General features: G+C 39.0%; 1 protein-coding gene across 1 annotated transcript in view; it reads right to left on the bottom strand.

Moving 5' to 3' along the window:
• The window catches only part of LOC144249603 (acyl-coenzyme A oxidase-like protein), a 296,617-nt gene that overhangs the window by 74,336 nt on the left and 208,573 nt on the right, over nucleotides 1-13,708 (bottom strand). The window contains exon 13 of the mRNA XM_077791725.1: nucleotides 9,117-9,206. Within this exon, the coding sequence (XP_077647851.1) occupies nucleotides 9,117-9,206 (90 nt within the window). The remainder of the gene's footprint in view (nucleotides 1-9,116; nucleotides 9,207-13,708) is intronic.

Raw genomic sequence — 13,708 nt, forward strand, 5'->3', positions numbered from 1 at the left:
GTAAGAAAGTAGAAATTTTAATATGACAACACTGTTGACCTATGATGAAAACAGGTGGGCCCAGATTTTGATTGTACTAGCCTCCCAACTTTTTGTTGCATTGTTATACTAGTCTCCCAACTTTCTCTTGAAATTTGTTAGAATTTTTTCATTGTAAACATTGCAAATAAGGAAAAAGAAATGTATCTGATGATGATTGATTGTTCATTCTCCGAATATCTTTAGGAAAATACCATCAGGGTTTTAAGATCCCTATATAATCTGCTTTTTTTAAAAAAAAAAAGAAAATCTGATAACAATTTGGTCTTTTTCCCTCCTCCCCTTCAGTTTAAGTTTAAATGAAACTACAAAATATCAATGGCTAACACTCTACTACTACTTGATAGCTTCTGTGGGCCTGCTGCAATAGCACAGCTCAGGCCAGCAAGGCAGGCTGGCCTCCTCAGCCCCTGCACCAAGGCCTGTCCTAACACTACATCTTGGCTGAGTCTAAGATCTGGAGTTTTAAACATGGAAAAAGTACAAGAGGTTTTGTTCTCATGGCTGCCTGTTATATCTGGCACTAGAATGACCCAGCGCTCACTTGCTTGGAGAAATACTCTTTGCTTTCAGGACGTCAGGCTTAGTAGCACCTCTGCCAAGCTTCCAGCCAGGAAGCACACATACTTGATATCAGCAGCTCTGAGACACAAGTCTACAACACAAGCACTCTGACCAGGCAGCAAGAAGGTGCCCCCGCTTGGTCATTAAGTAAGTTAACAGTAGGTCATTTGCATTTTTGCTTATGTGCACTGCAGGGTGATGAACAATATGTGCAAAGCCTCTGAGTAACATTCTTTAGGAGATCTGCCAGAAAGGATTAGGAGAGAACCTGTCTTGATGTATCTCTAATGAAGCAAAATAAATTTATAATGGGATTTCATGGGTGTAGGTCATAATTGGATTTGGTGGAGGATGTAATTAAATTTCACCAAAGGCTTACAGCCTCTGCCCTGGGAAATAATGGAAGGGTCAGAAAACCTTCTATTTGGCTTAAAAGAAAGCCTGCAGGAAATGGAAAACACATCTTCCCCGTCTTGGACCAGCAACCCCAACATCACTAGGAGCTCTAGGACTGCAAGAGTTTCACTTCAGGGTAAGATGTGCAAGCCCTGTAGGTAATACCAGAATACTGTGAAACTCACTCGCTATTTTCTGCCTTTAGTCTTCTCATGTTCCCCTCTTGACTTCAGCTAGGAGAGCCAAAGCAGAATCCAGGACAGAGAACGGCAGCCTCTCTAGGGTGGGTGGATCCCAATATATAAGAATAAGGGCAGCTGAATGGTGCAGGCTGTGGCATGGTACAGCCCTGCCATGGTACTGGCATTGATTCTGGATGCCAAGTGGCTTGAAAACTTTGGGAGCACCGCAGGGCATACAGTGTGTGTCCACTGATGACAAGCAACAGGCTGATTCACACCCCCCATCTCTAAGTGAATGCACCTAGGGATCTTGGTCTCGAAGTGCCTAAGCCCTCCCTGGGCTTGAGTGTTCTACCCACAGCAGGTGTCAGGAGCTGTGGCAGATGCACTTCCTGTAGTCAGGTGCTTGGATGTGGCAAACTGCAGACCTGCAATTGGACAGTTCCTGGGTCCAACATCTCTTCAGATAAAGGCCAAGAGAAATAACTTTACCTCCAGCTACATCTCCCTGAATTCATCAATCAATTGTATTCCATGCTTTCGACTCTCTAGGAATTAATCAAAGAAAAGTAAGGCAGGGAGAACATATTTGCCAATGACATGTCCAACAGAGGACTTGGGTCTAGCATATATAAAGAACTCTCAAAATTCAACAGTAGAAAGTTCGTAGAGTCACAGGACAAAAGTTTAAGTTTTGATGAAGTTCAGTTTATCAATTTTTCTAGTTATGAACTATATTTCCAATGTCAGGTTTAAAATAGCTTTTTTTTTTTTTTTTAGCTCCTGGTCTCAAGAATTCTTTTCTACAGTTTTTAAAAAAGTTCTATAATTTCACAAGTTGCATTTAAGTCAATAATTCATTTTGAGTTAATTTTTAATAATGTGTGAGACTTAGATTGAGGTTCATTTTATTGTCTCAGGGTATCCAATTAATTCAGTATTACTTGTTGAAAATACTGTCTTTCTTCTATTGAATTGCTTCTCATTTTAAAAAAATCAATAAGTCCCATTTTTATGGGCCCATTTCTGGGGGCCCAGAAATTTCTCTTCCATTTATCTGTGTGTTTATCTCTTCACCATATACCATATGGATTGCTATAGTTATCTAATGAGTCTCAATGTTTGATAGAGTAATTCATCTTACTTGATTCTTATTTTTCAGAATTTTATTTTAGCTATTTTAAGTCTTGTGCTTTTCCATGTAAATTTTAGAATAAACTTGTCCACAATAATCTTATTTTGTAATTTTGACAGAAATTACATTAAATCTATAGATATGAAGAGTACTGACATCTTTCCCATGCAGAGTTTTCTAATCCATGAACATAGTATGTCTTTCCATCTATTTAGGTCTTCTTTGACATCATTTAGCAGGTGTTGTGATTTTCAGCATATAAATCTTATACTTGTGTTAGATTTATAATTAGGAATTTCATTTTCTTTGGAACAATTGTAAATGGTATTGTATTTTAAATTTCATTTTCCATATGTTCATGTTTAGTATATAGAAAATCAATTAATTTTTGTATATCAATCTTTATTATGAATCTTGCTGAACTCAGTAAGTTCTGGTAGTCTTTTTGAACATTCTTTGGGATTTTCCATGTAGACAACTGTGTAATTGGCAAATAGGGATTTTTAAAAATTTTTCTTCCTTTCTAATTTCGTATTTTATTTTTCCCGCCTTATTGCAACTAAGATTCCCAGCACTATGTTGAATGACAATGGTAATAGTCAACTTTTGAGCCTTTTTCCTGACTTTGGAAGTAAATTATTCAGTGTTCTACTACTGACCATGATATTAGTTATAAGTTTTATACATAATTTTATTAGATTGAGGAAATTCCCTTGCTTCCTAGTTTACTAAGAGTTTTTAATCATGAAAGATTGTTGGGTTTTGTCAATTTTTTTCTGTATAGAGCTATCATATAATTTTTTTCTTTTTTAATCTATTATCAATAGAATAAATTGCATTTATTGAGGCAACTTTGCATATCAGAAATAAATTTTCCCAGGTTATAGTGTATATATTTCATTTTATACACTGCCAGATTCAACTTGCTAATGTGTTGTTGAGGATTTCTGTATCTAAGTTTATGAGAGATATTGGTATGTAGTTTTGCCTTTTTCGTACTGTCTTTGTCTAGTTTTAGGATCAAGGGCAATTCCAGCCCCTAAAATGACCTCAGAAGTGTTCTTTCCTATTTTCTGGAGGAGACTGTTTAAAAATGTTGGCTAGAATTCTCCAACTAAACCTAGGTCTGAGGATTTCTTCAGGAGTTTTTCTGTTATTATTAAAATTGAATTACTTTAATATTACAGACCTGTTCAGGTTGCTGATTTCAACATTGTTAAGTTTGAGTGGTTGGTGGCTTTTGAGGAATCTCAAAATTTCTTCTAAGTTATCAAATTTACAAATGTTACTGTCTAATATTCTCTCTTTATTCTTTTAACGACTATATGAACTCTAACAATATATACTATTACACTTCTGACATTGGTGATTTGAAACTTTTTATCTTTATCATTCTTTTTAGAGTGCTATCAACTCTATTGATTTTTTCCTCTGAAAGAACCTGTTTTGTTTCATACATTTCCCCTACTAGTCCCCTGCTTTCAATTTCATGAATCTATGCTCATATCTATATTATACCCTTTCATGTTCTTAGTTTGTACTTATTTTGTTCTTTATTCACTATTTTCTTGAAGCAGAAACTCAGATGACTGGCTTGAGACCTTTACTATTCTCTAAAGTAAGCCTTTGGTGCTATGAACTTCCCTCTCAACACAGCTTTATCTGTATCCCATATATTTTGATATGTTGTGTCATAATTTTTACTCACTTATATGTATTTTTAAAGTTCCTTTGAGACTTTCTTTTTGACCTCAGGATTTTTAAAAATGTTTTTCTTCATTTCTATGTATTTGGAAACATTTCTTTTATCTTTTGGTTATTAATTTTAGTTTCATTCTATTATGGTCAGAAAATATATTCCACATCATTTTTTTTTAGTTTTTTAAGGTTTATTTCATAGCTCAGGATATAGTTTATCTTGGTGAATGTTCCTTGAGTGCTTGCAAAACACCCATTCTGCTCTTGTTAGGTGAACTGTTCTGTCCATGTTAATTAAGTCCTGTTGCTCAAATGTGTTCAGTGTATCCACCTCTTTTCTGATTTTCTATCTGGTAGTTCTGTCAGCTGCTGAGAGTGATATGTTGAAGTCTCCAATCATTGGTTACATTCTCTTTTCCCCTCAGAAATTTTATTTCCACGTAGGGTTCTTTACACTCTCACTTTTAAAATATGATTTTCAGAAGTATTTTCTCTATATACATTGAACAATATATCAAAAGTGTTATAATTATTGTCTCAAACATCAAATATAATTTATAAACCTAATTACAAGAAGGGACAGTATATTATATTTACCCCTATCCATTTCACTGTTCTTCTATTCTTTTGGAAGTTCTAAGCCTTCTTCCATCATCATTTCCTTTTTTCTCTAGAGAACTTTCTTTGACTAGTGTGTGTGTGTGTGCATGCATATGTGGTGCTGGAACTCAGGGCCTCTCTTGTGCTAGGTAATCATTCTACCACAGAGCTACATGCTTATCCCCATTAGCTACATTTTTAAGAGCAGATTTGCCAGCAACAAATTCTCTTTGCATTCCTTAATATGGCAATGTCTTTATCTCTCCTTCAATCTGGAAATATATTTTCATCATACAGAATTTTTCACTGATGGTTCTTTTTTTTTTTTTTTTTTTTTTTTGCAGTAATTGAAAATGTTGTGCCTCTTTCTTCTGGCTTCCATGGTTTCATATGAGAAATCTGCTGCCACTTGAATTGATGTCCCCTGTAATGCACCATTTCTTTTTATCTACTTTTGAATAGAAACTCAAACTTTGGTTTTGAGTTTAAATGAGTTTAATTATGACATGTCTTGGAGTGAATTTCTTAGGTTTGATCTTTTTGGGGTCCATTTATTGCTTGGTTCTGCAGTTGTATATATTTCAACAAATTTGGGATGTTTTAGGGCTTTATTTCCTTGAGTTCTTGTTCATCCTTGGTCCTTCTTTCCTCTCTGAGATTGATGTTACAAACACTAGTTCTCTTTTTTATTGGTGCATTATTCTTATCCATAACAGTGTGATTCATACATGCACATAACTCAATCGATCTCCTTCCCCAGTGCCTTCCTTTTCCCATCCCTCTTTCCTCCTCCAAATCTGCTTCCTATACTCTACTGATTTCTTTTCTATTATTTTAGGTAGTGTATATTTATATATGGATCCATTATAGTATGCTTATACACAGATATAGCATCATTTGGAAGTTTCATTTCCCAATACTCCTCCATCCTCCTTCTTTTTAAAAAAAAAAATAACTTTATTTTTAATTGTTTATCTTTATGTCGTGCTAAGGATCGAACCCAGGGCCTTTTGCTCTACCACTGAGCTAATCCAGCCCCTCCTCCCTCCTTCTTGATCCTCTTCCTTTACTTTATTGATTTCTCTTCTATTTTCATGAGATTCAAGTTTTAAAATTCTCTCTCTTTCTCTCTCTTTCTCTCCAGTTTCCACATATGAAACAAAATATTTGACTTTTGACTTTCTGAAGCTGGCTTATTTCACTTAGTTTGATGTTTTCTAGTTTCATCTATTTACCTGAAAATGACTAATTTCATTCCTCTTTATGGCTGAATAAAACTTCATTGAACATATACACTATATTTTCTTTGCCAATTTGTCTGTGGACAGGCATCAAGGCTGGTTCCATAACTTGACTATTGCATTACCATAAACCCTGATATACATGTATCATTGTAGTGTGCTGATTTTAGTTCTTTTGGATAAAAACCAAGGAGTGGGAGAGCTGGTGGAATGGCATAAAATCAAAAAGCTTCTGCAACACAAAGAAAACAACTAAGAGTGTGGAAAAGAGCCTAGAGAATAGGAGAAAGTTTTGTCAGCTACTCTTCTGACAGAGGATTGATATTCAGAATACATAAAGAACTCAAAAACTTTAACAACAAACAAACAAACAAAAACACAGAAAAACCAATCACTAATTGGGTAAAATATTTAAACAGACATTTCTGAAAAGAAGAAATACAAATTGCCAACAAATATATGAAAAAAATGTTTAACATCTTTAGCAATCAGAGAAATGCAAATTGAAACTATATTGAGATTTTATCTCACTCCAGTCAGAATGATGATCATACAGAATACAAATAATAATAAATGTTGGTGAGGATATGGGGGAAAAGGTACACTTAAACATTGCTGGTGGGACTGCAAATTGGTACAATTGCTTTGGAAAGTAGTATGGAGATACCTCAAAAAACTGAGAATGGAACCACCAAATGCTAGTTCTTTTGCTATTGTTATACAGGTCCCTAAGATCCTGTTCATTTCTAAATTCTCTGTTATTTGGATTGGGTAAATTCTATTGATCTTCCCTCAAGTTCATGGATTCCATTCTGTCTTCTCCACTCTATTTCTGGGGTCATTCTGCAAACTTATTATTTCAGTTATTTTATTTTTCAATTCTATAATTTGTATTTAGCCCTCCTTTCAACTATCCTATATTTCTGTTGATAATTTTCTGTTGTTTCTATTTGTTTCAGATGCATATGTTATTATCACCTGAGCACTTCTATCGTGGGGACTTTAAAATTCTTGTCATATAATTCCAAGATCTGATTTTTCTCCATGTCAGTACCTGTTGTTTTTCTCATTTAAGTTGTAAATTTCCTGATTATTTGTAATGACAGGTGAGTTTTTAAAATTGCATCAGGCTCTTTGCATATTGCATTAAGAGATTCTATTCAGTCTTGGGTTAGTAGAATGTCCATCTTTCTACTGGGTCTCTCCAACAGCACCCTGGCAAAAGCAGAGCAGGAACTCGCCCTGTCTGCATGTGGCTGACAATTCAGCCTACACTTGGCCCTGATGGTACAGGTGGGTGGGGGGGGAGGAGTCAGAATGCCAGTTACCGCCATCTCCCACCACCCCATTATGGCTGGGTGAGGAGAGAGACTTCTGCTGAAGCCCAGAGGGGAAAGAAAATCACTTCATTCTATTGATGTCAAGTGAAATTGTGGCTCAGCTTCTCATGTGACCCCTTTGGAGCCTGGGAAGGATGAGAGGGAAGGATGACAATATCTACCAGCTCTGGTCACACTGTCTTGTTTGGATTCCTATTGCTACATGGTATGGGGTGTCAGCTCCTTGGTGGGCCAACTACTACCAGGGAGGGAGAGAATATAAACTGTCAACTACCCCCTACTTATTCCTGGTTCAGTCTAAGATGTCAGGTAGAGGTTGGGACTCTGCTCCCCCTCTGGACCCTGCCTGACACCAGCAAACCAGCAGGGAGACTGAAAGGGGAAAGGGAGACAGCAGGTGAGAATGCACCTAAAGTCTTGCTATATTTAGGATTATTACTTTAGGGTGGAGTCCCAGGAGTAAACCAGCAGCTGAAGCATAATGGTGACTAGTTCCACCTTATATCACCTGAATGGTGGATGTAGAAACTTGGTTCACCAGAAAATCCTGCTGACACTCCATGATCAGAGAGGCTGAGCACTTCCTGCTGCCACCAGGAGCAAGAGGGAAGATTAGCTCCCTACTCAGACCCACTAACACCACTGGGTGGAGAAACAGGATTGCTACCACCTGGTTCTGCTGACTTTGGTGGGTCAGGGGTGAGACAGAAGATCAGCTCCCAGCTGGACCTGCTGAAATTGTTGGAAGGGTAGGATTGGGAAAGTAGTTAGGTTTTTTCTTCTATCTAACTGATGTCCAGTGGATATTGCCAACATGATTTTCTGGTGGGCCTCCATCTTCCTGGTCCTTCAGCTAGGGGGAGCAGGCTTCCTCTTGGAGTATATTTTGTTGGCACTTGTTAAAAATCCAGGAGATATGTACCTTGACTGAGATATATGGGAGGCAACAAGGAAACCCAAATCAATTATTATCTCTCCATTCCTCAGATTCTGAAGTACCCTGGAAGCTGCCGTTTCCCTTTCCCCTTTCAGTCTCCCTGCTGGTTTGCTATTTTACATGCAGGTCTTCTAATGGTTGAGAGGGAAGATGTAAGGAATGGGGCTAGTCCATCTTGGTGGACCAGAAGTCCCCATTCTTCTTGTTTAAAAACACAAAGTTTTGATCACATTCCATGTACTATTTTATATCATTTTATGTACCATAAGTTTTTAATTTCTGTTACAAACAGTTCAATTTTAAAGGCTATAGAACTCCCCACTGAGTGGTCAGAACATGATTTATAAAATCACTTTGTTATTGTTGAAAATTTGGATTCTAGCATTATTGCTGTCATAAATAATGTACTGGTGAGAATGTACCTAAAGTCTTGCTGTATTTAGGATTATTACTTTAGGGTGGAGTCCCAGGAGTAAAATTATACCCAGCCCAATAGCAACATGCAAGGAGACCCCCTGTGCCCTCACCAACAATGGGGCTTCAATATGCTTTTGAGGATGAGTCAATATGACAGAGAAAAGAAAACAGTGTTGCAATTTTTCCTAAGATACATTTCTTTCATCACTAGTGAGGTTGTTCCATCCCCTCCTTTTGCAATTTGATATCTTATGTCCTTTTCCTGTTCATCTTTGAGGGCTTCCATATTCCTTTGGAAGAGCCTTCTTAGTAGAAAAATTGACTTAATACATACGAGTAGTTCTCTGAAACCAAAAAATATAATTCAACATTGAAGATAAGCTGAGAGCAATGATCTAATCCACTGTTCAGCTACTGCAAACATCAAGTACCTAACAGGAAAACACCTGCCAATTAAATAAAGACATCAGATGAAGATAAAACATGTGAAACACTACAGATTGCTGGATAACTCTTGAACTTCAAAATTATGCTGTTTAAAATGAATAAACATTTCCTGAACCTTACCTGAAGCATGACAACATTGTCGCCTTCGAAAGTTACAAACACATCTGCATCACACTTCAAGTCTGAGATTCGGTTTTCCATCATGTAGCCCTATTGCAGAAGAAATAAAATAAGAAACACATTTTAAATTTGCAATCCCATCATTATACAGGATTAACACTTTCTTTGAAATTAAAAATGCAGAAAATTAATTTTTCTATATTTTTATTGGTGCATTATAGTTTTACATAACAGTGAGATTCATTGTCACACATTTGCACACGCACACAATATAACAACGTGATTTGACTAACATCATCCCCAGCATTTCCTCCCTCTCTCCCTTCCCTCCTGCCTCCCCGTTGTCCCCTTCCTCCACTCTACTGATCTCCTTTGGGGGGGAAAAATGCAGAAAGTTGAAAGTAATAAAATAGCCATATTTTTTCTAATCATGATAACCACTGTAAGAATTTTGATCCATCACATTAACTTTTGATTCACAAATACTATTTTGCATATTGTCTTCATCTATAGTAAAAAGCATTTTAAAATTATCATGTCATATTTTTCAAAAGAATCTCAATAAGGGATACTGATATTCCTCTCTCTTCCAAATACTATGAATTCTAATACATATCAAGGTATCAGTGATTATACAGGCAAATAGCACCCCCCACGTGTGACTTTATACAACTTTCTAAAAGTTGGCAAATAGACCAACAAAAATTCTTGGGAGGCCACATAAAAATCTTAAATTGCCACTCTGCATGGTGACATCATTAAACTATTCTGCACCATAAATTTGCACTGTGGCTAGTTGTTCTTTTTTAACTTCCTGAGATCCTTACTGCAATGGCAGCAGCCCACTGCTCATTTTCAAAGTGTTAAGTGTTTCCTCACACAAAGAACTGCCCACTCAAGAGAACACAGGGTTAGGCCCAGGCGAACAGTGAAGGAGGCCAAGCTTGTCTCTGCCCCCCTCCCAGCCTCTCCACTCTCCTTTAGCTTGGTGTTCTCCCCCAAAAAATCTCCAGAGCCTTGCCCAATGTCCAGATCTGCTTCCATAAAACACTGTCAGTCAGATCAGCAGTGATTGTCCTGTTACTTCTCCCAGGAGCATCTATCTGCAGGTAGCACAGTGGCTCTGAATTACTCAAACTAAAAAGTTTTTTCTCAGCAAGAGAAACAATAAGAGAGGTAAATAGGGAGCCTACATCCTGGGAACAAATCTTTACTCCTCACACTTCAGATAGAGCCCTAATATCCAGAGTATACAAAGAACTCAAAAAATTAAACAATAAGGAAACAAATAACCCTATCAACAAATGTGCCAAGGACCTGATCAGACACTTCTCAGAGGAGGACATACAATCAATCAACAAGTTCATGAAAAAATGCTCACCATCTCTAGCAGTCAGAGGAACACAAATCAAAACCACCCTAAGATACCATCTCACTCCAGTAAGATTGGCAGCCATTATGAAGTCAAACAAGAACAAGTGCTGGTGAGGATGTGGGGAAAAGGGTACACTTGTACATTGCTGGTGGGACTGCAAATTGGTGCGGCCAATTTGGAAAGCAGTATGGAGATTCCTGGGAAAGCTGGGAATGGAACCACCATTTGACCCAGCTATTGCCCTTCTCCGACTATTCCCTGAAGACCTTAAAAGAGCCTATTATAGGGATACTGCTACATCGATGTTCATAGCAGCACAATTCACAATAGCTAGACTGTGGAACCAACCTAGATGCCCTTCAATAGATGAATGGATTAAAAATGTGGCATTTATACACAATGGAGTATTACTCAGCACTAAAAATGACAAAATCATGGCATTTGCAGGGAAATGGATGGCATTAGAGCAGATTATGCTAAGTGAAGCTAGCCAATCCCTAAAAATCAAATGCCAAATGTCTTCTTTGATATAAGGAGGGCAACTAAGAACAGAGCAGGGAGGAAGAGCATGAGAAAAAGATTAACATTAAACAGGGATGAGAGGTGGGAGGGAAAGGGAGAGAGAAGGGAAATTGCATGGAAATCGAAGGAGACCCTCATTGTTATACAAAATTACATATAAGAGGAAGTGAGGGGAAAGGGAAAAAAACAAGGGAGAGAAATAAATTACAGTAGAGGGGGTAGAGAGAGAAGATGGGAGGGGAGGGGAGGGGAGGGGAGGGGAGGGGGGATAGTAGAGGATAGGAAGGGCAGCAGAATACAACAGACACTAGTATGGCAGTATGTAAAAAAGTGGATGTGGAACCGATGTGAATCTGCAATCTGTATACGGGGTAAAAAGGGGAGTTCATAACCCACTTGAATCAAATGTATGAAATATGATATGTCAAGAGCTTTGTAATGTTCTGAACAACCAATAAAAAAATAAAATAAAATAAAATAAAAAGAATGTCAAATTCCACCCCTATTAAAATTGTCCAGCCACAGAGGATACAGAAACTCACAGAAGGGTGCTCACAGGGCAGTTCATATATCTGAGCCTCAGGGACCTACTGCCTGGGGGACCTGCTTTGTTGCTGAAAATGGGCACAGGAGTTACAGAAGCCTGAATTTCCAGGGTCCTGCTGCCCTCAGAGCCCTGAGAACCTGTGAGGATCAGCCCTGCTGCCTGCCAGGAGGAAAGCCCTCTAAGGCCTGGCCCTTCCCTTATGCTCCTCAGCATCACAACTGGACAGTATAAACCACCTGTGGTGACAGAGGCAAAGGAGTCTTCAGAAGGCCACCAGAATTCTTAATTGCTTTCATGAGGTTAAGCTGATTCTATAAATAATCAGTAAGACTCCAACCTGGAGAAGCTCTACCTCCCCCTCCCTACCTGCCCTCCACAGCCAAGGGCTCCTCCCCTCATCAGGAAACCACAAGAAATCAGGTTCCAACTGCACATCCTCCTGCCTCTGTGCCCACCCCAAGGCCAGAGTCCCCTCACATCCCATGCAGGGTGGGGGGCTCATTCACTTCACCTCCTCCTCTCCATCCTCAAAGCAGCCCTGTGAAAGGGATGTCACCCCCACTTTCCAGATGAAGAAAGTAAGGTTCAGAAGAGGTGCTAGAATGTTCTAGAATCATCTAGTTCCGATGTGGAAAAAAAAAGGAGCACTAAGTCCAACACCTCAGAGCTGAGAAGTGGTAGTTACACTAAGAATCACAGCTGCTAACACTCCACATCATAATGTTGAAGAAACAATGGGTGTTGCTCCTCTGTCCCCCATGCAGGAAAGGACAACAGGTTCTTCTGGTTATTATCTGTCACTGCCCAGGAAACCAGGTGACCAGGGTTTCAAAATGACTGGAGGAACACTCTAGTCAAAGGACGCAGAACCAGCCCCCACCAACAGGCTAGAAGAAGACCAGCCCTGACAGCCTGGGGCACAGTTTGTCTCCTACCAGGTCTTCAATGCCACATAGTTTATTCTAGTCACAGTAGAATTCCACTGTGAAACCCTTGACTAGTTCAAAGGTCAAGAAAGACTGGGGGTAGATTCTGGACTCTGTGACTCTTGGGAGCCGAGGCAACAGGATGAAGACCCTCAGAGAGCTTTCAGGTAAATGGAAATGAAAGAGCAGAGAAAACCAAACTCCCATATGTGTGAGGCAGCAGTGGCAGTGGGTGGCACGTGGCTTCAATCTCCCAAAATTGCCAAGGATGTGTTTACCATCTAATTTCCTTAAAATAGGCCCAGAAAGCCAGGCATGGTGGTGCATGCCTGTCATCCCAGCATCTCAGAGTGCTAAGGCAGGAGGATTGCAAGTTCAAAGCCAGCCTCAGCAACTTAGGGAGGCCCTCAGCACCTTGGTGAGATCTAATAGAAATAAAAAATAAAAAGGACTGGGGAGGTGGCTCAGTCGTTAAGAATCCCTGGGTCAATCCTGGGTATCCCCCTCTCCCCAAAAAAGAATAGGCCCAGAAGGCCCAGCCTCAGTGAAGTCTAAATCCTGGGACATCTGCGGTGACTCCTTTAGAAACTAACCAGGCTCAGAAAGTCCAGGACTCTGTGGTTTGAGTGAGTGTGTGTATGAATTTAGAGGAAGCTCCAGGCTGTGAGAAGCTCCTGAATGGGGACTTGTAGCCCTCTTCCCAAGGGACTTCAATTCTAATTCTGAGCCTCACATTCTTTGGGGACAAATGACTATAAAAAGTGTGTGAGTGTGTGTGTGTGTGTGTGTGTGTGTGTGTGTGTGTGAGAGAGAGAGAGAGAGAGAGAGAGAGAGAGAGAGAGAGAGAGAGAGAGAGAGAGAGAATCTGTCATTTGGGGTAGGGTACTAGGGATTAAACCCAGAGGCACTGAACCAAATCCCCAGCCCTTTTTATTTTTTGATTTGAGACAGGGTCTTGCTATATTGCTTAGGGCTTCACTAAGTTGCTGAGGTTGCCCTTGAACTTGTGATCCTCCTGCCTCAGCCTCCTGAATTGCTGGGATTATAGGTATGGGCCACCATTCCAGGCTGTCATTTTTTTAATTAAACAGGAAGTTTTTAAAAAATTATTATTTCTAAAAATAACAATACATAAGCAGTTTCCAAAAAAATCCTAGAAAACAAAAACAAAAGGAAAATAAAGATAATAAATCAGCATCCAACCTCACAGTGTAGAGCTAAA

The sequence above is a fragment of the Urocitellus parryii genome, chromosome 12 (genome assembly GCF_045843805.1).
Source record: "Urocitellus parryii isolate mUroPar1 chromosome 12, mUroPar1.hap1, whole genome shotgun sequence".
NCBI lineage: Eukaryota > Metazoa > Chordata > Mammalia > Rodentia > Sciuridae > Urocitellus > Urocitellus parryii.